At 37.4% G+C, this 26,988-nt stretch overlaps 2 protein-coding genes across 5 annotated transcripts in view; one reads left to right on the top strand and one right to left on the bottom strand.

Annotated features, from left to right (window-relative positions):
• LOC110824262 (B3 domain-containing transcription repressor VAL2-like) overlaps window positions 1-26,988 on the bottom strand; it is a 53,262-nt gene that overhangs the window by 12,488 nt on the left and 13,786 nt on the right. For all 4 annotated transcript variants that reach the window (XM_088218883.1, XM_088218880.1, XM_088218882.1 and 1 more), the window contains one exon: window positions 12,051-12,141. In XM_088218883.1, the coding sequence (XP_088075009.1) occupies window positions 12,051-12,141 (91 nt within the window). The remainder of the gene's footprint in view (window positions 1-12,050; window positions 12,142-26,988) is intronic.
• LOC148266542 (uncharacterized) lies at window positions 15,491-21,718 on the top strand. The gene has a single exon (XM_088218877.1). The coding sequence runs from the start codon at window positions 20,251-20,253 to the stop codon at window positions 21,319-21,321; it is 1,071 nt and encodes a 356-aa protein (XP_088075003.1). The 5' UTR covers window positions 15,491-20,250; the 3' UTR covers window positions 21,322-21,718.

The following is a 26,988-nucleotide window of genomic DNA, read 5'->3' as shown; positions in this document are numbered from 1 at the left end:
CAGAGTCTTGTATGATGGCCCAGTTCCAGCTGTTCACGCTGCAAATTCAGGAGCTTCTACATGATCCTACTCGCATCCCCAGGGAGAGAAGCTGATACAGGAACTTGCAGCAGTAATAGTAAGGAATCCACCACTTCAACAGGACAATCGCCATAATATGGCCATTGGGAATGTCGTGGTACCACGTTACAAAATTAGATTTTCCAACCTTTGATGAAACTATTTGATTTGGGTGCATCGCTGGGAGAAGTTCTTCTCTAATCAGCAAACAGATGAAGGACACAAAGTTGGGCTGGCTGGTTTCCATATGATAGCTAAGGCTCAATTCTGGTTTCATTAAATAGAGTAGGAAAACCCAAATTTGCCATGGGTTGTGTTTAAAGATTATTGTAACCTCCGGTTTGGACCACTCATGCAAAGCAATCTTTTGGGAGAATTGATCAATCTGAAGCAAACAGGCATAGTAGAAGAATATCAACGATAGTTTCAAATATTGCTGACACGTGCCACAACAGTAAGGACAAATTAACAAGTTGATATGTTTATGGCAAGGCTGAATGAATCAATTTGAATTAAGGTAGAGATGCAGCAACCTCTTACATTAGTTCAAGCTATGAACTTAAAAGAAGTTTTAAGTGGAAACAGCAAATCATGAGAATCACGTGTACATAAGGGATCTTGGACAAGCACTCGAAACAGTCCCTCTTCTACTACAACTATGGGTACGCACACTTCTAAGTGTGTCAGGATGCAAAATGGCAGTACAAGATCAACTTCCAGCAAAAAAGCAACCCCTTTTGTTAAAAGACTGACTTGTGTAGAAATGGCAAAAAAGACGGCCAAATGATTGTGTTACAATTCTAACGAGTTGTATATAGCTGGATATCAATGCAAGACATTATGCTTGCTGGAAGTCACCAATTCAGAGGAGATTACCATAGATGTTGAAGAGAAAGGCGAACTAGAAATCTCCTTGCATGCAATTGCAGGCAAACAAAATGCTCGCACCACACAAGTAAAAGCAATAATGCAAGGTCAACCTTTGCTGGTTGCTGGGTTTGGTTGATTCGAGAAGTATGTACAACTTTATTAGTTAGACAATAGCTCGTCGCCTTGGGTTGGCAATTCATCCACAATCAGATGTTTGAGTTTCTATGGCCAATGCAGAAAAGATTCTTAGGCAAGGGAATTGTCCTAGACTTTCCTTCATTGTTGATCAACATACTCTCTTGGCTAATTTTCTTGTCATTCCTTTAGATGGTTTCAATATGGTTTTAGGAGTAAAATGGTTACATCGGTTAGAACCGATATTATGGGACTCTGACGCACTAACTATGAGTTTTGAATCAGATGGAATGAAAATTACTTTTCACGGACAGCAATCTGGTCTCAAGGATCATTTTCATTCCTCGCAAGAGACAACAGATTCAAACAAAACCTGAAAGCCACTTTTGGAAGAATTTAAAGATTTGTTCCAAGAACCTGTGGGTTGTCGCCGATCAGATATTGTGACCATTGTATTTACTTGCTGTCGGGGACAAATCCGGTGGTTGTTAGACCATATCGATACCCTCATTTGCAAAATGATGAAATAGAACGACAATGTGCAGGTATGTTGAAACAAGGTATCATCCAACAGAGCATCTCCATTTTCATCTCTGGTGCTCTTAGTTCGTAAGCAAGACGGGTTTTGGAGGTTTTCTGTTGATTATCGAGAATTGAATGCTAAAATAGTAAAAGACAAATTTCTCATACCAGTGGTGGATGAGTTGCCAGATGAGCTACAAGGGTCCAAGTACTTCACCAAATTGGACTTAAAATCAGGTTATCATCAAGTGCGGATAAATCCTATGGATGTTGAGAAAACAACATTTTGCACACATCATGGTCACTTTGTGTTTTTGGTGATGCCCTTTGGCCTTCCCAATGCGGCCTTTACCTTCCAAACACTTATGAATGGGGTATTTCATCAATACTTGTGTCAATTTGTGCTAGTCTTCTTTTATGATATTTGAATTTATAGTAAACTTGGGAAGACCATTTAATGCACATGCGTATAGTGTTTGAATTATTGCATGCTCATCGTATGTATCTCAAGAAATCAAAGTGCTCATTTGGGAAAATCCAAGTGGCATATTTGGGCCATGTGGTTTCTGGTACAAGTGTGAAAGTAAATAAGAGAAAACTTAAGGCGATTATGGACTTACCGCAACCAAATTTCATTACTACCTTGCAAGGATTCTTGGGATTGACGGGTTACTACTGTAAATCTATTCAAGCATATGGTCAGTTGGCTATCCCATTAACCAGTATGCTGAAGCGCAATTCTTTTCGATGGACTGATGCAACAATGGCTTCCTTCCAAACTCTTAAACAAGCCCTTACTTCAGCTACAGTGTTACAGCTGCCCAACTTTGTTGAAGAATTTATCATCGAATGTGATGCATCTAGAGGGGGTATTGGGGCTGTTCTTCAGCAAAATAGTCATCTTATTGCCTTTTTTAGTCGCCAATTAGCTGTTCGACATCATAAGCTGGCAGTATACGAGCGAAAACTGATTGGGGTTGTCAAAGCAGTACAGCATTGGAGACCATATTTGTGGGCAAGCCATTTTTAATTCACACACATTTGCTGGAGCAAAGGTTAAGTACATCTCCCTAGCAAAATTGGTTGAGCAAATTAATGAGGTTTGATTTCCAAGTTGAATACAAGGTCGGTCATTTTAAACCGAGCGGCTGATACGTTATCAAGGCAGTCATTTACCGAGGAACAATTCTTTGCAATTAGTCAACCTCTGGTTCCTTATTTGATATGGTACGAAAGGAAAATGCAGATTCTAAAGAACTTCAAGATCTATGTGACAATGAAAAAGAACAAGCTGGATGCATTTTGGTCTGTACGAGATGGTCTTATTCTCTACAATGACCGAATTTTTTCACTACCCTCCTCTTCTTTAATTGCTATGGCGTTATCCTTATACGATGATAGTGCTCATGAGGGGAACCAAAAAATATTGCAGCGTGTACGTGCTGATTTTATTGAAAAGGGATGAAGTCAGCTGTTGTAGAATATGTGGCTAGTTGTCCTATTTGTCAACAGAACAAGGCTCAACATCTTAGCCCAAGCAGGTTTGCTTCAGCCTCTTGCTCTTCCAACGCAGGTTTGGGCTGATGTATACATGGATTTCATTGATGGGTTACCCAAGGCCTGGAGCAAATCTATATTGTTGATTGTGGTTGACAACTTTTCTAAATATGCTCACTTCATCCCCATGGCACACCCATACACGACTCCTAGTGTTGCTCAAATTTTTTTCCATAACATTGTGCGATTGCATAGACTTCCAGAAACTATAGCATGTGACCACGATGTTGTTTTTACCCATCATTTTTAGAAAGAATTGTTTCGCTTAAGTGGTACCAAGTTAGCATTTTCCTTTGTCTATCACCCGCAAACTGATGGCCAAACAGAGATTGTCAACCGAACCATTGAGATGTATCTCTACTGTTTGTGGGTGATCATCCAAAAGATTGGGTGGAGCAATTACCATGGGCAAAGTACTGCTATAATACTTCTTTTCATACAGCTTTGCAAACAACTCCCTTCAAGGTTGTATATGGTCGAGATCCACCTTGTTTATTGTCCTATGAGGTTGGTTCGACTCGCGTGGATGTAGTTGATCAGGCTTTAATTCACTGAGATTTAGCTTTGCAAAAAATTTGGTCTAAACTTCAGCAAGCACAACACCGAATGAAAACTCATTATGATAAGGATCAACAAGATGTGGAATTTGCACCAAGTTCCTTAGCCTGGCTTCGATTATACCCTTATGTCAAAAATCTCTTACAGGTCAGCTTCATCATAAGCTTTCTCCTCGGTTTTATGGTCCTTTCATAGTGTTATATCGAATTGGAAATGCCACATATTAGTTACAGCTTCCATCTGATATTAAAATTCACAATGTCTTCCACGTCTCTCTCCTTAAGGCTCTTAAGGGTGCTCCTCCAGCTATTCCACCCACTCTACCACCTATTGCAGTAATCTATGCTGGACTGAATTGTGGTTCTTGGGAAGTTTTGGTGCATTGGAGCGGGTTTCGATCCAGCTGATGCCACCTAGGAAGCGGTGGAACATTTTCGTCTTGCTTATCCTAACTTTGAGCTTGAGGACAAACTCTTTCTTCAGATCGGGATAAATGTTACAGATGCCTTTGTAAGCAAGAAATATACTAGGTGTCAGCCAGCTAATTAGCTAATTAGTGTGCAATTCTTGGCCAGCTATTTTGATTGTGATTGCCTTTAAATGTGGCCAACTATTTTTTATTTTTATTGCCTTTAATTCTGGTCAGCTATTGTGATTTTTATTGTTTTTATAGTTTCTTAGATTTTGGAAAGTCTATTTTAAGTATGATTTTACTATTACAACTTTCTTATTATTGTAATAGAGATCTCTTTTTAAAGAGACATATTGAATAAAATAAAATCAAGTCTTATTTTCCCAAACAATAGAGATTTGGAATTCTCTCGCTCAATGAATTCCAAAGATTGCAATTCCTTCCAACAGAATGCATTCTCCAAAAACCATAGGTAAATCACATACTAGAAACAAGGGCAAAGACCCACTATTTGTTAGTAATTTCCCTGTCAATCGTCCGGTGATTCGATCTTATTCTCGGAACCATAACAAATATATTCTTCCAGCTTGCAAGTCTGGACTCCACTTCATCAAGGATAGGTTTCAAGTACCGAGAGGGAATCTAATGGTGTAAAGTGCCAGCTCGACAGCAAATAACTCTAACCCAACCAACCAACTCAGTCTCATTATCAAAGGTCGAGATGAGGGAGCTCCTCCAGAACTCAATTCAAAACTCAAAAATTGCTTAGAAATATCTAAAAACTCGTTTGACAGTTTTGATTTCATCGAGGACCAGTTTACAGAAAATCAGGATGTCATCAGCTAATTAGAGAAGATTCGCCATTAACCCCTCTTGACCAATCTAAATACCCTTCAAGATACCCCCAGCAACTTCTTTTTTTAAACGTAGCAGCGAACCCCTTCACAACCACATTAAAAAGAGGGGGAGACAAAGGATCACATTATCTAAGACCCCTCTTCAAAAACGAAGGGAGAAACAGTAGAGATACAATATTTCATCTAGATTCTCCATCGTTCCCCAAACCCCCTTTTATGGAGCATCTTGTCTAGGTACCGTCAATTAATCAAACCAAAAACCTTTCATAATTAACTTTGAACACAAAGGTCAAGCATTATTTCTCTTTATGTTGTTCACAATTTCACCAGCAATAAGAATGCAATCAAAAAATTGTCTCCCATCAATGAAAGCAAATTGGGTTTCAGAGTTGATCTCATTTATGACCTTAAATAGGCATTTGGTGGGAGACTTCATAATGTTCTTTTTTGGGAATCAGAATAAAAAAAGAAACATTCAAGTGCTTCACCAAATTTACTAGTGAAGTGGATTCGTTCGTGACTTCCACTACATCCTCTTTGGTGGAGGCCTAACAAGTCTTCACAAAGTTGATGTTGAAACCATCCAGTCCAAGCGCTTTGTTACCATCAATATTGCACACAACTTCCCACCCTTCATCCTCCCTGAAATGAGCCTTAAGCATGGACATTTGAGCTAAAGAGAGGTTTTTCACGTTTAAGTCATCTAGATCACATTGTAGAAGAGGTTTTCTCTCAGAAATGTAGATTGAAAAAGGATAAAATCTCCTCCTTGATTTTACTTGGGTTGGAGAATAGGGAGTCCTCACACTTAACCAAAGCCATCTCCTTTAAGTTTTTCCTACCAAGAACTGTTTGGTGGTAGAAACGTGTATTTCTATCTCCTTTATTGAGCCGAGTAATCCAAGACCTTTGTCTCCACTTGGTCTTCTAAATTCTAAGTCCTAAAGTTCATTCATTTTCCTCTTGATATCCTCAAATGCCTCTCCTATCATTGGAGCATGACCTCCGCATCTTTAAATGACTAATGTCCCTGAAAAGGAAAACAATCTTCTCATTGGTGAAACCAAATCTATCATTTCACCAACTCTCGTCATCATCTTAAGCAACTTCATCTTGCTAGCAAGTTTAAAGCTAGCATGGCCATCAACCTCATAAGCAGCTCATTTGTTCATCACAAAAAATTTCTAAAGTCCGGAGCATCAACAAAGCAATGAGTATGTGAAAGAGTTTCGGACCCCAATTCACGTTCACCAAATTCAAGACAACAAGATAGTGACCAGGAGATGATATTGTCAATCCCAAGTTGCACAATAAGGTCCAAGACGTCAACCATATCAGCAAAGTCATCATCCTTGCCTAAGTTGTTGTTTATGCCAAGAGTCTGCCAGGATAACATTAAAATCACCCCCAATGCAGACAGGCTCACCAGCAAATCCCAACGCCTCAATCAAATCGCCCTAAACCCTCACCTTCTCCTGTTAGTCACAAGGGTCATACATTGATAAAGATGCAAAGAAAATGTCAGTACCAGCAACCTAGCAGTAACCATCCACAATTAGTTTAATTAGTAGTTAATAATTAATCCTAGATTAGTTACAAATGCGGTCCTAGGGTTATACTGCCTCTGAAATTTTCTTTCTTTTCTCTATTTTTCTGCACATTTGCTTTACTTTTCGGTTATAGCTTTTGGTTGTGTTTTGTCTTATATGAATAAGGGAGGTAGAAAACACAATGGAAGACAAAATGAGAAAACAAAAAACATTTACCTAAATTTCATAATAGAATCAGCAACCATTCTCTAACTTTTTCTAATCTCTTCTCCTTTTTTCTTCTTCTCTTCTTCTACTCTTCTCCTCTTCTTTCTCTACCCTAAACGAAAATGTAAACTTCTTTTTTGACCAAATTCAAGATCTAAAGATCCTGATAAATGGTATCAAAGCCAACAATCTTTGGTGGCTACTGCTCCTTCCTCTAATCTTTTCTGCTTTTCTCCTTCTCTCTACTGTAACTTTCTTTTTCTCCTCTCCTTTTTCCCTGTTTGTACCTCCCTCTAAGTTTCAAATAGTAAAACCCTCTTTCTCCATTCTTCCTTGTCTCTGCAATCTACTTTAAAGTTCATCATGATCGATTACCACCACATGCTCAAATTAGAACAGATACTCCAAGAGTTCAGCATGTATCTATACAAAATCAAAGAAAACAATGAACTTCGCTGGCAAAAGCACAATGCTGCTCTACAGGCGTGTTTCTGTCGGTGTGAACAGAGAGTCCATGAAGCACGAAAAGGTTGTGCGGCAATATTTTCTCTCCTACCACATAGAAGATTCGTCTATCATACTGAAAATTTTTCTCTTGTTGGAAACAGTAAGGATTCTATATCTCCTATAGTTGACGATGAGATAAGAGTTGAGATTGTAGAATCTTTGATTGTTGAGAAGCTTGATTAAACAGAAATTAAGGAAAGGACCAAGCATGAAAACTGGCTACGAAAGAAGGGCATTTGAAGAATGAGCATCAACTGTTTGTTAAAATTCAATCACAATATTTTCCAATGTCATCTAAAGCTATGTATTAGCAGCAACAAGATCAAGGGATAGCATCACTAGAGTATCTTATGAACCTGCCGACATTGAGCTCTTTTGAAAATTCATTTAGAATCCGGACTCTATTTGTGGATGGTGATTGTCTTTCAAAAAGTCAATTAAGTTCCAGTTTCAACAACAATGGAACTCTTCAAATAATGTTTGGTTATATGCTAAATATCACATATATAAATTATTATTGCTCAAACTTGTTAATTGGGGTATAATGAAGTGTGTAGATCAGGATGGTAGTGGTTTGCTCAGCATCTCTCATATGGATGACTCAACATATCTTCAGTCGCTCTTCAGTTGAGGCTAATATACATCCTTAAAGACAAAGAAGATTTTGAAGGGGAAGGGATTGTCAGGACCAACAACCCAACAGTAACCAATCACAATTAATTTAGTTAATGGTTAATTTGTTAATCCTAGATTAGTTACGAATGTGGTCCTAGGGTTGTATTGCCTCTAGCAGATTTGTTTTTTTTTTTATTTACTTTTCTGCAGATTTGCTTTACTTGTCTGTCATAGTTTTTTATTCTGTTTTGTCTTATATGAGTAAGGAATGGTAGAAAAGGCAATGGAAGACAAAATGAGAAAACAAGAACCATTTACCTAAATTCAGAATAGAATCAGCAACCATTCTCTATCTTTTCTCTACTCCCTTCTCTTTTTCTTCTTCTCTTCTTCTACCTTTCTCTTCTTCTTTCTCTACCCTAAATGTAAACCCCAAATTTCTTCTCTGACCAAATTCAGGATCTAAGGATCTTGATAGAAGATTAAAATGCAATAGATTTCCTTTAAGAACAATAAAATGCCTGTGCAAGTCCTTAGATTTCACCCTAAAAATTCTCGTCCTAAAGACAAAGGAGCCTGCTAGCCGACCCAACAACCTCAACAAAACACAGATCAACATCTCTGCGGTGCCGAATATGTTTATGCCCATAACTACAATAGTCACCCAATTTGGTTTCTTGGAGCATGACAACTGAAAGTTTCAGTCTATTGAGTTGCATTTGGACAACTTTAATATTCTCCTTCCTACCAAACCCCCTAATGTTGCAAGTGACAATTTACAATGAAAAAATTTGCAGGATCACAAAAATAACATAAAAGGACCGCGTACCTCAATGGTCAGCCTGCTCAAATCCGCTAGGTCCCTTAACTAGGTTTTTATGAGTCTCTCAACTGCCTCTTCCTTACAATAATTGAAAGAGATTTCTAACTTCTCACTCATATACCTAGCCTCTTCGGCTTCTCCTATTATCACCTCATTTCAATTTTCAATGCCAAAATCATAGGCCTCTTCTGCCAAAGAATCCCCTGATGCCAACTAAACAATCCCCTTTTCATACTAACATTTTTCCTCTTCTTCTTCCCCAACTTGGACTAGGGAAAAACTTTGGAATTTCTTTTCCCCAATCTTAAGGGTTTCGCTCATTTGCTCTTACAGAGTTGGAAGGAAGAAAAATAGCTTAGTGTTTAGGACAGCAGCGAATTTTGCTGATTTGTCTTCAGAAAACAAGGAAAATAGGGTTAATTGTAGAGTTAGATGGAAGGGCTACTTTATGCCACCCTTTCGACTCTCTTCTCCACCTTATGGCCTATAGAATTAGGAGTCAGCTGAAGACACCTCTGAACTGCTACCATGGGATTCTTGTACAGAAACTTTACCAAGAGCATATAACCTTCTTGAAACGCTTCCTCTGTTTTTTTAGTGTCTGCAATTTGTTTAATCCGGTTTTGAGATTCCAGAATTTGATCCTTTAGCACCCAGTTCATCTCTTGCCTTATTTCCATCCATTCCTCTAGATCTGCAAAAGGCGGGCTCCACTCTTTTTGCTCCATCATTGCGGGAGGAGGATGACTGCAAAAGGTTGCAAATAGAGTCACCTTAATGTTGGAATAATAAGTGGTCTTGCACTACCACTCTGCAAGCATGCGCCATTTTGCCCATGAGTTTGGTCTTGGGAATGCCATGCATAGTAGGTAAAATCTCAATGCATTAATTGACTACCCATATTTAGTCTTAAATCAACTTTCATGACCTCATGAATTCCTGGAATTACTTACTAGTGAAAATCTTGTCCTTGCCCAAGACAATGAAGCTCAACATGTCATATAGCTTGTCAACTTGGTACAGGAAGAGCTAACCTACATTTTGTGCAGAAAATTTTCATACTTGGTATATCTATCAACCACAACCAGGATAGTGTCTTTTCCTTTTGATTTTAGAGTTGCTCAACAAATCCATTGAGATATGAAACCATGTTTCCCTAGAAACAAGTAGTGGTTGCAGCAACCCTAGATACTTCACATGCTCAGCCTTGCATCTCTAACATACATAACAATTCTTGATCAGTGCTCTGACTTCCTGCTTCATCTTTGCAAGAGAAAACCTTGCTTGAGGCGATTGTATGCACCTTGATTCCAAAATGTCCTCCTACTGCTGAATCTTATTTGGATCAATTTGGTCTCAGTCGTGTGCCTTGGTTTATGAAGACACTTCCCTTGTATCTCAAGAGCCCTTTGTCACTGGAATATAGTGGTCTGGCATTTGGGTGATGGACAGGATGGTGACAAGTTGGCTTCTTCATCACCTTGGTAGGATCTATAAACTTCTTGCCTCCATGTTGAAACCAGTGTTGTCATTCAAGTGAGCTCCCCATTTACCTCTTGACAACTCTTTGATAATGCATTACAACTTTCTTCTTCTTATCTTTCTTATACTAAATTTTATAGCTTAACCACAAAGTGTCCATATTATGCCCTTTATTTGGATGAAGTTATGGATTCTTTGCTCCAAAATGTGTTTGATATTTCATTGGTCCTTCTAAATGGTCAAGGAAGGATCTTTTAGGTGACGTCACCATCTTGAGACAGCCATGATGATAGGCAATAATTACCTTTTATAGATAGACAATAGTCGGTGCTTGGTACTCAAGGATTTACTCAAATATGGCTTGTCTTGTTGCATCAAATACAATACCTGTGCTGCTGTGGCGTACACTAGCCTCTATAACAAAAAGGTCAAGAGAAATCTGACTTCACACCCAAAAATAGGGTGGCTATCTCCACCTTTTGATTATTTGGGACCCCATAAAGTGAGAAGTATTTGTTGCACCTACTCACCCATGGTCTAGGATTTACCCCTTCAGAAAGGAGAATATCAATCATTGGGCTGTTAGGGCCCAATTTGTTTGACAAGGAAGCTTGAGAATGGCTGCTTCCTCCGGGTTCTTTCGTGAGAGGTGTGGGCAGTAACTCTCTTGACATCTAAGGCCAAGGGAAGTTCTGAGATTAGGGGGATCCAAGTGCTTGAGATGAAGTTAAGTTTGGCTGGTGGATTGTTGGGCGGTAAGCATTGGACCATGGTGTCAGCTAATATGGCTTGGAGTTTCATTATTCCCGCCAGCTTAGCCTCTAGTTTGGATTCCGATTTCACATCAATAGATGGTCGACTTTCACTTTTCCTTTGACAGTTTGACAATGGAGGAAGCAATCTCTGCAGCTTTAATCAGCTCCAGTAGCAGCTTGTCAGGATACTGGCACATTAGGCCAAGTATGAGGGTAGCATGAGGGGAAACAGAAAGAAAAAAAGACAGGGAAAAGAAAAGAGAAAAGAAAGAATAGAAAGAATAGGGGGAAAAGTAGAGAGAATAACAGACGGAATGAGAGAGGGAAAAATAGAAACTTTCTAATAATTCTTCACTAGTATCACCATATTTAGGTTATACACTTATGTGGTTACTGCAACTGATATTGGTTGGCAGTAAAATAATATTCCCAGTTACAGTAACAATTATCACCAGCATCCCTTGTCCTTTCTAGTACAGTAGTACAGAATCAAAATGCTTAACAGAAACACTAACAGAAAACTACCATTTCGTCTACTTTTTCCTGCCACTTGGCTGGTTCTTCAAGCGTTGCTTGCTGGAAAAATCCCTTTTTCCATGTCTAGCTGTTTTTGTTTTTTTTTCCTCCTTCTAGTTAGGAAATGTAATACTCCGTTATTTTCAATCATTCTTCTCTTCTTTTAATAATATTTCTTTTTCTATAAAAAAAAAAATCGATACGTTTTATTAGAGAGAACATTAGGAAAAAATATAAAGATCTATAACTTATTTGGTCTGTCAGAAGTAAGACTCTGCACACCAAGGGTCTCCATTCACAATCTGAATTTCAAGACAACTTAGGTAGAAATTATAAACCTAAGAATATGATACAGTTTCCTTACTCCTCTCAGAAACTCTATGCTTTCAAATATCCCTCCACTTGATTGCATATAAAAATAGAATTAGAATTTCAAATCTTCATTTATGCCCAAGAAATAAAACTGTCTAACTATTCTTCTACCCTTATACATGACATTTCCAGTCAAGCAGGAAACTAGTAATTTCACTTGCATATAATCTTAACTCAGAGAGCTTAAAGCTGTCAGTCAAACAATTAAATCACCAATTCCCTGTTCTTTCAAGGTTAGGATGGGTTTCAAACCACTAGTTCTTGTCTCCACGATGGGAGGAATTTGGGAGGGGTTCTGCAAGTGCTGCCGAGTCTCTGGGACATTCTTGATGAAGTCATGATACTGCATTTATGAAAATACAAAAAAAATTTAAAATTAATATGATTCTAACTTCTGAAGATTGAGGAAGAATGGTAAACCAGAATTGAGATACTAAGATAACCAGTAATTTATATTATGGTACTGGTGGTAATTCACTAATAAATATCACCACAAGAAGTTTGAAGTTTTAGCAATAGAAATAAAATTTAACACATTAGCAACAAAAAGATTGTTACTGCTAAAAAAGAATAAACCGATGAGTGTTCTTGTGATTAAGTTTAACACAACCATACATGTATTATAGGGATTACCACAAATAAATAACAAAAAAGAAAACAAAGAACAGAATTTAACTAAATAGAACATTAACTCAAACAGAAACTACTTAACTAGATAGGAAAAGACCATATGGGAAATGATTTACTATTCTCCATTCCTATTCTCAACATTGACCTTCCAACGTAAGTTCGAGTTTGTCACAAATAAACTAACATAAAGAAAACTTTTAAACTAAACTACAAAAAATTGTAGCTTGACAAATGCTACAAACTATCTTGCATCAGAATTGATGACTTTAATAAACCATCTTCTGAACAAGCTGAACCAACAACTTGCTTCTCAAAGAACAGGCTTGAACAACATCTCAATCGTGTAATGACATGCTTAACCAAGTATCAAGTTTATAGTTTTCACCAACAACTACCATGAACAACAACCTCAAGCCTTAGCAACAACTTTTCTGCATCTTCAACAACTATAATTAAAAAAAATAACAATTTTTTTAGTTTTCTTTAGGTAGGGAAACAATCCTCGATTTCCACTAAACTACAGCTACAAATGGTTCATAAACTTTTTGTGGGACACTTATCCTCACTTTTCGAGTAATGCTCTGAGGCCACAACTCATCCACACTCCTTCGAGCAAAGCTACAAGGTTTCAATAATTTTTTTTTTTGTGGGACAACCGGCCTTGACATGTACTTTACTGGAACCATAAAACAATTAAAATTAAATTGAACATATGAGTAAAATCTGGAAAGAAAAAAAAAGAAAATAATAGAGAGAGAAGAAAGATACTAGAGAGAGGGAGACTGAGTGAGGGAGAAGAGTATGAGAGAGAAAGTAATAGTGAGAGAGAGATCGGGAGAGAAAGTAACAGAGAGAGAGAGAGAACGTAACACAGAGAGAGAGAGAGAAAGACTGGAGATGGAAGAACTGAAGTTGTATAAAATTAGTCTGAAATTCCTTGACTTATTTGAGCTTACAAGACATTATTTAAATACAAGAAATGTTACATGAATCTTCCTTCTGAACTGTCAATTGTCGCCATGGAACGCTGTGGAAGCCATTGGTCAGAAGGGATGCATCCTATCGGGTTCGCTGCGTGGAGAAGGAAGACGAAAAGTCGTCCCCTGTTCACCAATGGACGAAGAAACGATCCAGCGGTTCAGAATGATTCGAGGTTCTAATTACTCGGTCCACGATCGTGACACACATCCCTCCAGATTTCCACAGATGCTGCCACGTGTGCCTCAATTACCTTTGGGCGGGAAAATTGCGTGGCAGACACTTAAAACCTTTATGGGTTTTGCTTCCCTGTGGTCAGTTGCATCTTTCGCACTCTGTCCCCGTTTTTTATTCCATGCAGTCAATTTCACCATCTTCTTTGTGCACCCTTCGTGATTTTCCACTTCCCAACTTATTTTCTTACTTGTGCAACTCATTCTTGACAGAGAACTTGTTCTTACACACCCCAGCAAAAATTCTAGGATTCACGTAACTTTTTTCAATAGATACCATACCTTGCATATTTTCACCCAAACAACCTATCAATCAAATTATTCATAACATCAATATTGAGAATAATATTAACCTTTGTTTCTGTAATATAAGAACCACATTAACTGTAACTTAGTGAATCGTAGTCTTATAGGAACATAAAACACCACTATCATCTCCAAAAAAACATTTCAAGATTTCCCCAAGTAATTAACAAAAACCACATAAGCACCAGAAAACAAGAAAGACCGCTTCATGCCAAATTAGAACATGCTGGAAACGAAAGCCAGAGATGATAGCAAGTGGTGCATGACCTTCACATGCTGGTGACATTAGCGGATGATCTTAATGCGCCAGTAACTTATTATTTAATTATTTTATTTTATTAGTTGGTATTATGTAATTAAAATTTTATGAGAATAATAATTTCATATAATTAAAAATTTAGTAGAATAAAAATTTTTCTATCAGTATATTAAAAATTCTTTAATTATCTTAAGTATAATAACATAAAGAATGAAAAATAAAATTGTAAAAAATAGTTGATACTTGTGCAATTAGTTAGGATGTTATTTATTTTCTTAGAATAGCTTTTGATTTCTTTCTTCTAGTTTCAAGTTTTTCTTAATTAGATTTTGTAGTTTCCGATTTTCCTATTTTGTTGGAATTCCTAATTTGCTGGAATTTTTTCTCCTTTTTCGGTGAACTGGTATGCCAGCCACTCTAGTATATATATTATGATGTAAATTATTTTTGAATCATAATAAGAAATCAGAATTCTTCTCATTAATTTCTTCATGATATCAAAGCAGGTCTCTAAATCCTAATCCGTTCCAAAAAAAAATTTCTCCGCAGCACTCTCCTCATAACAAAATATTGCATGGCCTCACAATCTTCTTTCTCATAAATCACTTCTAGATCCGAATCTAATTCTTCAGCCACTATCGTTCTTGATTCTTCCTCTCATATTGTCACAAATCACAAACTTCATGGCTACAATTTTCTTTAGTGGTCATAGTACGTTTTCATGTACATTTACGATAGAGGAAATGATGGACATCTCACAAACGAAATTTCTGCTCCGGAAACAACAAATACTAAATACCGGGCCTGGAAAACTGATGATCACTTGGTTATGTCTTTGCTAATAAATTCCATGACCAAAGAGGTTGGAGAAAACTTTCTGCTCTTTAAGACAGCCAATGAGATATGAGAGGTTGCTCGTGAAACGTATTCTAGCACTGAGAATTCCTCAAAATTATTTGAGATTGAGACAAGATCACATGATCTACGACAAGGAGAATTGAGTGTTACTCAATATTTCAACACTCTCACACATAGTTGGCTGCTTGGAAATGCCCTGATGATTCTGCCTTGTATAGGAAAATTGGATCATTAGATTTCTTCTTGGCCTCAATAAAGACCTAGACGAAGTCAGGGGGAGAATCATGGAGATTAAACTTCTTCCAACTATTCAGGAGGCCTTTGCAGAAGTTCGTAGAAAGGAGAGCAGAAAGAAACTGATGATGACAGACAATCACAATACACCCGCTGTCGAAGGGTCAGTCTTGTACACTCACAGTTCCTCTCAGAATAATAAGCCTAGGAAAGGATGACCATGGTGCGACCATTGTAAGAAACTTGGTCATCTGAACGAGACATGCTGGAAAATATATGAAAAACTTTCATATTGGAAGCCATCCAGTGGAAGATATGGCAGATAGAACTGTGCAAATGTTGTTGCCACAACAGACAACAATGCAAAATTCAGTCCATTCACCAAAGAGCAAATTGAGGCACTGCAGAAAATGTTTGGTCACGTTTCCAGTTCTGGACAAGCACCACAATCCTCTGCTGAGCAGCCTACCAGTCTTCTAGCACACCAAGTTACTTTATCCTATGCTCATATTGTACAAAACAGGAGACCAAAACCTTGGATAGTTGACTCGGGAGCTTCGGATCAAATGACTGGAGCCATCAACATTTTTAGAAACTATAGTCCATGTACTAGTCACATTGCAATCCGAATAGCTGATGGTTCATTCTCTCCAGTGGCAGGAACCGGATCAATCCAATTAACAAATGATCTTCACCTTAACTGTAACAGACCCAAAACAACATCGTTTTAGGTATTAAAAAATATAGAGGCATTCACCTCTAGTCGAGGAAGGGGGAGAGGCAGAGGCGTGTAGCCGGGAAACGCGGAAAGGAGACCTGCACGATGAGAAAGAAGAGTCGTGCAGGGCTCCTCCCGCCCCTCCTTATAAAAACGAAATGAAGGGAGCCAATCGGTACTAGAAAGAAAGAGAAAGAGGGAGAGAGAGAAAAAAACAGGGGGAGAAGGTTGCAACTACCATCAGTCAACAATCGAGAGAGGAGAGGAGGAAGGAGAAGAGCAAAAAGGAAGAAGAAACGGGGGTGTTCCGTGCGGTGGTGCATGGGAGAAGGAGGCGGTCTGTGCAGCGATTCCAGGCGTGTTCGGCCGTTCTGCGGCTGCCTCCAGTGTGATTCCATCAGGCTGTGCTGGATCCGAGGGTGCGGGGCATTCTGCAGTGAATTTTGGCCATTCCGAAGTGGTGATTGACGTCGAGCGGCAGTAACCAACAGTGAGCAGCGATGGCGCATGGTGGTCTAGTGGTAGCGCGTGTGGAGGCGCACGAACTTCCGGTGGCTGTGCTCGGTGAGTTCTAAGGATCCAGTTCGGGTAGGTGAGTTCAAAAATCCTTATGATTTACTGTTTTAGATTTAGGATTTATTAATCATATTTAATTCTAATACAATAAATTACGTATCTGGTTTGTAATTAGTAACAAATCCAGATATGGCATTTGAAATTAGAGAATAACCAACCCGTTACTAACCCGATACAGATACCACTGTAACAGGTTGATCTCGTACATCGGAGATAATTTCACGAACGATATTTAAACAAAAATTAGGTAAGTGCATAAATACTTACAAATGTAGTTTAATCTTTTTAAAATATTAAAACCGTAATGTTTAATAATTGATAATTAGGCACATGATTTCGACAGAATTTTTCTACTGATTGTTGTGTTCTTATTTATGTCCACTACTGAAATGTTGATAAATTGTTTTGCTATGTTTTGATAACTGAATTTGTGTATATACTGATTGCTATGTAATTGAGAGTATATTAAGAATATGTAAAAAAGTGTAGGGCAATGAATTGTTACAGTATGCGTGTTGTAGGTATAAAATATATTAAATAATTAAAATTAAAAAATTTATTAGTGAGATGAAATAAATAGATAAACAATAAAAGATTTGAAAAACTCATTTAACCGGTCTCACCGATGGGTGGGTGTGTGTGTAGTCTTTTGGCATATGATTATGGTGAACCCTACCCGTAGATACGGTTTTAGCCAGACGAGGTGAAGCAATAAGAAGTGTGAACTAAATACTGTATACTACAAACTGTAAACTATGAACTGAACTGTAACGTATTCACGTGGTAGAGGAGATTCTTACTGCTCTCGTTGATATCAGCGGAAATGGCATCGCACGGTAAAACTATTTTAATAGAATATAAATTAATATGAATGAATAGGAAGTCATGTATAACGTTTATGATATTAAAACACTGAATTAATATCTACTGAACTGCTTATTGTCTAAATCGTGATATTGAATACTGAATTATACTATTTATTGAATTGTTTATGTACTAAACTATGATACTGAGATGATGGATTCTGAATGTTTACTGAATAAACTGATTTGTAAGGAATTATGGTATAGATATTACGTGTTTTCTAAAGTAAAGAGAAAAATATTTTGAACCATCTCCGCTGGCAGTTTTATGTTTTCTACCAACTTAAACAGATTATCTTATTATTTGTTGGTTACTACATGCTTACTGAGCATATTAAGCTCACCATATTTATTATTCATCTCTTCCAAATCAAGATATTCAGAATCCCGCTCTTGAATAGTGAAAAACTTGCAAAGAGATCGTTCAATTTTTATTTTAATTTGAACAATATTTAATGTCAATCATTTCCTTTTTAATGAGTATTTATTTTAAAGTTCAGACATATCTTACAGATACTGAATATTTTGAGTTAAATATGCAAGAGATATACTTATTATTGTTTTAAAATTTGTTGTGCGAAATATTCTTATAGATTATTTTATCATGATATGATGTGCGTACGGTCAGGACTCTGCATGGGAGTTCGAACTGTCACATTAACTCTGTCCTTTATGTTCCTAAATTAGACTATAACCTACTATCAATCAGCAAACTTAACTGTGACTAAAAATGTGTGACTAAATTCTATTCCAATTTCTGTGAATTTCAGGCAATGGATTCGGGAAAGGTGATTGGCAGTGCTGAGATGCATGGTGGTCTATATTTGTTCAAAGAAAATAATCTTCTTGATAGATAAGTTTACTCGTCAAGTTATGTTTTTCAATCTAGTTCCAACTTTGTCAATCTTGTTTCCAATTCTGTCTCTTTCAAATTCTGGTTTAGTTGAGAGTCAAGTCATGTTATGGCATTATTGTCTTGGTCATCCAAATTTTGCATACATTGAAAAGTTGTTTCCACATTTCTTTATCAATAAAAAATCTAATTTTTACCAATGTGAAATTTGCTAGCTTGCAAAATATACTAGACATGTTTATTCTAGTTTACAATGCGATGCCTTCGCATCCACATCCATTTTCTACAATTTACAATGACATTTGGGGACCTTCACGAATAAAAAATATAAATGGGGCTCGATGGTTTGTGTCTTTCATAGATGATCATACGAGAACAACTTGGACATTCCTTATTAAAGAAAAATCCGCGAAACAGCCACCATATTTCAATCCTTTCATTCCATGATCTCTACTCAATTTCGAAGCAACATTCAAGTACTTAAAACAGATAATGCTAAGAAGTATTTTAATTCCATTCTTGGTCTTTATCTTGCCAAGCATGGTATCATTCATATAAGCTCTTGTGTTAATACTCTTCAACAAAATAGCGCCACTGAGAGAAAAATAGACATTTGCTTGAGGTGGTCCGTGCCAGTATGTTCTTTAATCATGTGCCTAAACACTTTTGGAGGGAAGCCATACTCACAGCCACATATCTCATCAATAGGATGCCTAATCTAGTATTAAAATTCCAAACTCCCCCGTAATACTCTCATGAAAACCTATCCACATATCCGCTCTTCTTTTTCCGACATACCACTAAAGGTTTTTGGTTATTCTTCCTTTGTTCACATCCACCAACAACACCGCACCAAACTTGTTCCCAAGTCTCTCAAGTACATCTTCCTTGGTTACTCCTCTAACTAAAAAGGATAAAAGTGTTACTTTTCAATCACTAAGAAAGTATACAACTCCATGGATGTCACTTTTTTTTAGAACCAATCTTACTTTCCCAAATCCAACATTCAGGGGGAAAACTCGAAGGAATATCATATTTGGGATCTTCTCAAAGACACTCAGGCCATTTTTCCTTCAACAGCTCCAAACACCCCAAACACTTCCACTCAACCGACCCCACTGGAAGAATCAAACTCAGCCATTGAAACTGTCTCTACTCCACCTCAACCAGACACTAATAATCATGAACTTCGTGTCCATACCAGAAGGAGAAGACCAACTGAGCATATAGAGGACACTATGCAGACTACTCATGACTGCCAAGAACCGAAACCAAGTCCTCCTCCATCCGATAATCACAATGGTATGGATCTCTTGTCTCACGACACCCTTGAGCCATTGGTTGATGACTCTAATCAGCCAGTTACTCACAAGAAAGGTGTCCGAGGGTGCACTAGTCATCCAATCGAAAGATATGTAGCTTATGGGAAGTTAATACCATCTTACAGAGCCTTTGTGTCCAACCTCGATAGTGTGCAGGTTCCTAACTCTATCCACGAGGCTCTAAAGGTTCCAGCATGGAAACAAACAGTTGAGGAAGAAATTCAAGTTCTAGAAAATAGTGGCACTGTAGAAAATATAATAATTAGAAGAATAAATTAGGATTAAAAATGGTTATTTACAACTGTTATGTGCTGTAAATGGAGGAACCATTTACAGCTGTTATGTGCTGTAAATAGAGGAACCATTTACAGCTATTATGTGCTGTAAATGGAGGGAATCACCAACAAATTTGTTACAATAAATTTGTCCTTAGAAACAGAATTTTGTTAGGTTTCTCTCCACAATTTGTTAGGTTGTTAGGGTAGTAGACTTGTATATATATGTGTGGAAATCATTCATCAAAAGTAGGAAGAATATTTTCTCTCAATTTTCTTCATGGTATCAGAGCAATACCTGATCCAAAAAGAAATTGATATCAAACCATGCTGAGCCGTAATCAAAAATGGCATCGGGTGAGCTTCTATCCTCTCCACCAGAAGTTTCCTCTAGTTCTTATCATCACACAGCAACAACCAGAGCTGTGAGTGAACTACCATCATCCTGTATCACAGGACATAAACTCGATGGCAGCAACTTCCTTCAATGGTCGTCATCTGTCCGTCTCTTCATCCGCGGAAGGGGGCGTTATGGGCACCTCACTGGCGAGCTCATGCCTCCTCCAACGTCCGATGCAAATGCACAAATCTGGGAAATCGAAGACAGTATGGTCATGTCTTGGCCCATTACCTCAATGACTCCTGAAATCGGAGAGAATTTCCTTCTCTACGAAACTGCTCATGAAATCTGGAAGGCAGCACAGGAACTCTACTCCAATAAGCAAAATACCTCTGCAATATTCGAAATTAAGTCAACTCTTCATGACTTTCGACAAGGAGAACTCAGTGTCACCCAGTATTACGGTATCCTTAGTCGAAATTGGCAGCAGATGGACGTTTTCGAAGAGCGTCACTGGAACTGCCTCGAGAACACGAAAAACTTCAAAGTCTTTGTGGAAGAAAAGCGAGTCTTCAAATTCCTGCTAGGGCTAAACAAAAATTTCGACGCGATTTGGGGACGTGTTCTGAGCACCAAACCCTTGCCGAGTCTTCAAGAAGTTTTTTCTGAGGTTCGACGCGAGGAGAGTCATCGGAAAATCATGATGGAAGAGAATGACCAACCTCACCAGACTGAAAATTCTTCAGCTCTCACAACCCGAGCGATTGACAGTCGAACGAAGAAGACAAGGTCCTGGTGCGACCACTGTCGGAAGCTAGGGCACACTCGGGAACGTTGCTGGAAGCTTCACGGCAAGCAAAGTGACTGGAAACCACCTTCAGGTGAGTGGAAAATGTCGAAAGCAGAGACCTCCAACAAGGTTCGAAGAAATCACGTGACGGCTGAGGAAGTAATTTTTGATGAGATGGGAAAAGATCCATTTACCCCTGAACAGTTGGAAGCCCTCCAACAAATCTTGTCTAAGAAATCTCACCCGATCAGTGCCTCTGTGGCACACAAAGGTAATATTCGTGGTTGATCTTCTCTTTTAGAAAAAGGATATGTGTGGGTGGTAGACTCTGGAGCATCTGATCACATGAGTGGTGATTTCTCAATGTTCCAAAATTACAGAAGATGTGAAAAAAATATTTCAATCAGAATTGCATATGGTTCTCTCTCAAAAGTGGCAGGAATGGGCTCTGTAAATTTGTCTCCAAATTTGACTCTCTGTTCAGTTCTCCATGTTCCGAATTTGGATTGTAATTTGTTGTCTGTCAGCAAGCTATGTGAAGATTTGAAATGTGCTGCGAAATTTGTTTATAATATGTGTAATTTCTAGGATTTAGACTCGGGAAGAACGATTGGCAGTGCTTGGAAGAGCTCGGGATTATATTTGCTTCAAGTCAACACCTCTAAAAGACAAGCTCACAATGCAGTATGTGAAAACTCTGTTCCTATTTCCAAAAATAATGATCATGATATTATGTTGTGGCACTATAAACTAGGACATCCAAACTTCATGTACTTAAAAAAAGATGTTTCCACTACTATTTAAAAGAAAAGATGCAGTTTCATTACAGTGTGAAGTTTGCCAATTTTCTAAACATACTCGAAGTTCATTCCATAGTCTACCATCTAAACCATTTGCATTAATTCACAGTGATGTTTAGAGCCTTCCAGGGTTTCCAACGTTTATGGAACTAGGTGGTTTGTATATTTTATTAATGACCATACAAGAATTACTTGGGTATTTCTCATGAAGGAAAAATCTGAAGTGGGATCCCTATTTAAAAAATTTCATACAATGATTCGAACCCAATTTCATGCTACCATCCAAGTATTGAAATCCGACAATACTTGTGAATATTTTGAAAATGCTCTTGAAAAATACTTTACTGAACATGGCATTATTCATCAAACCTCCTGCGTTCATACTCCACAGCAAAACGGCATAACCGAAAGAAAAAATAAACATATTCTTGAGGTTGCTAGATCTCTCATGTTCACCACACATGTACCAAAATATCTTTGAGGAGAGACTGTCCTTATAGCTACCTATTTGATTAATCGGATGCCCTCCCGTATTCTACAGTTTCAATCATCATACACTATCCTCTCAAAAATATTTCCTGATTCTCACATTTTAAACATTTTGCCACTTAAAGTATTTGGGTGTTTAGCATATGTCCACATTCATAAACATATTCGTGGAAAATTAGACCCAAGAGCAATAAAGTGTATTTTTGTTGGGTACTTAGCAAATCAAAAATGATACAAATGTCTAGTTCCGGAAACCCGCCGATTTTATAATAACATGGACGTCGCCTTTTTTGAGAATCAACTATTTTATCCCACCACTGATATTCAGGGGGAGACATTCACTCAGGAATATCAGTTGTGGGATGTGTGTGTACCACCTCTCTACCCACAAAATCCATCACCAAACAAACCTTCCTTGGAGATTGAACCCGAAACCGCACAAAAGAAATCAGAACCAAAACCTGTTATAGAAAGCACATTACCTGCAACGAGTGAGTTACGTGTTTATACAAGAAGAAATAAAGGAAAAGCACCCGAATCATCCAAGCACTGCCATGAATTCCCCACTGATCCAGGTAACGTAATCTCTGTACTAACTTTTGATTCCGTTGATTCTGATATTCCTATTGCTTTGAGGAAGGGCATTCGAACATGCACCAAACATCCTATACAGGACTATGTTTCATTGGACAAATTATCCTCGGAACATCATGCTTTTGTGAGCAGGATAGACAGCAGTTCACCTGAACCCAAAACAATACATGAAGCCTTGGAAATTCTAGAATGGAAGTTAGTTGTCCTAGATGAGATCAAGGCACTTGAAAAGAATGAGACATGGGAACTAACTGATCTTCCTCCAAGAAAGCGTCAAGTGGGATGCAAATGGGTTTTTACAACTAAATATAATCTAGATGGGAGTATGAACAGGCTTAAGGCCCGCCTGATAGCCAAAGGCTAAACACAATCATATGGTATAGATTATCAAGAGACGTTTGCACCAGTTGCCAAGCACAATACTATTCGGGTACTGCTCTCACTTGCATCTAACCTTGACTGGCCACTGTATCAATTAGATGTAAAGAATGCATTCCTTAATGGCGATTTGGAAGAAGAAGTGTATATGACTATACCACCAGGGTTCGAATTAATTGACAACTCTCAGAAAGTGTATAAATTGAAGAAATCACTCTATGGTCTAAAACAATCTCCAAGAGTATGGTTTGACAGATTCACAAGAGCTGTAAAACATAAAGTATATGAACAATGTCAATCCGACCATACATTGTTCGTCAAACATTGCATATCAGGTAAAAAGGCTATTTTGATTGTATATGTTGATGATATCATTTTTACAGGAGATCATCTTGAAGAGATTTAGAAACTTAAAGAATTCATATCCAAAGAATTTGAAATAAAATATCTTGGAGCACTAAAGTACTTCCTCGGTATGGAAATAGCTAGATCAAAAAAGGATATTTCAGTTTCTCAACGAAAGTACATTCTGGATCTCCTAAAGGAGACTGGAATGCTAGGAAGCAAGTTTGCTGACACCCCTATGGACTCAGTCATCAAACTTGGATCCAGAATCAGTAATAAAATGGTTGACAAATGGAGATACCAAAAACTTGTTGGGAAACTTATTTACTTGGCTCACACAAGACCAGACATCAATTTTGCAGTAAGTACAGTAAGTCAGTTCATGCATCAGTCAACAGAAGATCACATGAGTGCTGTGTATCGGATTCTGAGGTATCTCAAGAAAACTCCAGGATAAGATTTATTCTTTCAAAAAACAGACAGAAGGGGTGTTAAAATTTACACGGATGCGGATTGGGCAGGTTCTACAAACGACAGGAGATCGACATCAGGATATTGTACCTATGTTTGGGGTAACCTGGTTACTTGGAGAAGCAAGAAACAGTCTGTTGTGTCTCGCAGCAGTGCAGAATCTGAATTTAGAACGCTCGCTCATAGTATTTGTGAAGGTGTATGGTTGAAGAGAATACTTGAAAAATTAAAAGTTCTCAAAAATATACCTATGAAAGTATGGTGCGACAACCAATCAACAATTAGTATGGCCAAAAATCCAGTACATCACGATAAAACTAAACATGTGAAAATTGATCGTCATTTCATTAGAGAAAAATTAGAAGATGGGACTATAACTCTGATGCATATTTCAACCAATCAACAGAACGCAGATATTCAAACTAAAGCTCTTCCTAAGAGAACCTTTGATGACATAATATCCAATCTAGGTTTACTCAACATATACGTAAACTAGATTGAGAGAGAGTGTAGAAAATATAATAATTAGAAGAATAAATTAGGATTAAAAATGATTATTTACAACTGTTATGTGCTGTAAATGGAGGAACCATTTACAACTATTATGTGCTGTAAATGGAGGGAATCACCAACAAATTTGTTACAACAAATTTATCTTTAGAAACAAAATTTTGTTAGGTTTCTCTCCAGAATTTATTAGGTTGTTACGATAGTAGACTTGTATATATATGTCTGGAAATCATTCATCAAAAGTAGGAAGAATATTTTCTCTCAATTTTCTTCAGGCACATAGACCCTAACAAAATTGCCTCATGGAAAAAATCATATAGGCTGCAAGTGGATATTCACGGTCAAATACAAAGCAGATGGAAGTATCAAAAGATTCAAAGCCAGACTTGTAGCAAAGGACTTCACGCAATCATATAGGATAGACTATCAGGAAACTTTTGTACCCATTGCCAACCTCAATATTGTTCGAGTTCTACTCTCTCTTGCAGTGAATCAAGATTGGCCTCTATCAACTTGATGTTAAAAATGTCTTTTTAAATGGGGACCTTGAAGAAGAAGTCTACATAACTATACATCCGAGCTTGGAAAATAGTTCAAACTGCAGGTTAGTTTGTAAGTTGAAAAATCCTTATATGGCTTGAAACAATCTCTTCATGCTTGGTTTGACAGGTTTGCCAGAACTGTGATTACAAATGGATACCATCAGTGTTAAGCTGATCATACACTGTTTGTTAAATCTAATTATGAAGGTAAGATAGCTATTCTTATAGTATATGTAGACAATATCATCGTAACAAGTGATGATTCAGAACAAATTATTAGACTCAAAAAGATGCTTGCAACAGAATTTAAGATCAAGGATCTCGGGACTCTAAGATACTTTCTGGGAATGGAGGTGGCTCGGTCTAAGGAGGGAATTCTAATTTCCCAAAGAAAGTACATCTTGGACTTGTTAAGCAAAACTGGCTTTCTTGGATGCAAACCTGCTGATACACCCATGGATCCCAACAAAAAGCCAAACAGACATGAAGAAAGTAATCCAGTTGACAAGGGAAGATATCATAGACTTATGGGTAAACTAATCTATCTATCACACACAATACCTGATATTGCCTACTCAGTCAGTGTAGCGAGCCAGCACATGAATAATCCAAATAAGGACCATTTGGAAGCAGTGAATAGAATTTTAAGATATTTGAAGATGATTTCTGGACATGATTTGCTCTTCAAAATATCAAAAAAACGTAAGGTTGAGATATACACAGATGCTAGCTGGGTAGGAGAATTAACTGATAGGAGGTCAACCACTGGTTACTGTTCATACATCTGGGGAAATCTCGTCATTTGGAGAAGCAAAAAAGCAAGTTGTTGTCTCTCGGAGTAGTGGAGAATCAGAATATCGTATTCTTGCACTAGGAATATGTGAAGGAATGTGGCTTCAAAGGCCATTAAGGAACTTAAGGTTGAGATGAAGGACACCGGCAAGATGTTTAGTGACAGTCAGACAGCTATTAACATAACCAAAAATTTTGTGCATCATGACAAAACAAAACACATCGAGATTGATTGACACTTCATTTCAGAGAAGGTTAACAATGGAATTGTGCAGCTAAGCTATGTGTCAACAAGACTTCAAATTGCTGACATTCTCACCAAAGCATTACCAAGGGTCAGCTTCGATAAATTGAACTCTAAGCTTGGTTTGTATAACATATACAACCCAGCTTGAGGGGGAGTATAGAAATTAGCGACACTTGTGCAATTAGTTAAGATGTTATTTACTTTCTGTTTTTGATTTCTTTCTTCTAGTTTCAGTTTTTCCTTAATTAAATATTATGGTTTCTGGTTTTCCTCTTTTGTTGGAATTCCTGATTTGCAGGGATTCTTTCTCCTTTTTTGGTGGACTGGTATGCCAGCCACTCCAGTATATATATTAGGATGTAAATTATTTTCTAAATCATACTAAGAAATCAGAATTCTTCTCATTAATTTCTTCAAAAATTATTTTTTTTTTCAAAAATTAACATGATATCAGAACCAAATAAAACTATTTTAAGGTCCTAATTTTAGAATTTTTTTAAAATCTTATAGTTTTCTATTAAAATTCTCGCTAATCTTCTCTTATATATTTAGATGTTGTAAATTAAATATTATAAATAAAAATTTAACAAATAAAAAATTTAATTACAAATTTTCATTTAGTGGTGCTAGGAAAAATGCAAACTACTGCAACAGCTTTAGGCTTTTGGATCCCTCTTCTGTTAACCTTTTTAATTGATTCCTTCTTCTAAATTATGTTATACATATATTTGCTGTATGGACAGGTGAGTCTTTCAATTTGATATGCATTGGAAGACTTGAATTTTAA

This window comes from Carica papaya, chromosome 4 (assembly GCF_054855325.1).
Source record: "Carica papaya isolate Zhongbai chromosome 4, ASM5485532v1, whole genome shotgun sequence".
Classification (NCBI taxonomy): domain Eukaryota; kingdom Viridiplantae; phylum Streptophyta; class Magnoliopsida; order Brassicales; family Caricaceae; genus Carica; species Carica papaya.
Note: the sequence above shows the minus strand (reverse complement) of the source record. Positions and strands in the feature narration are given on the sequence as shown.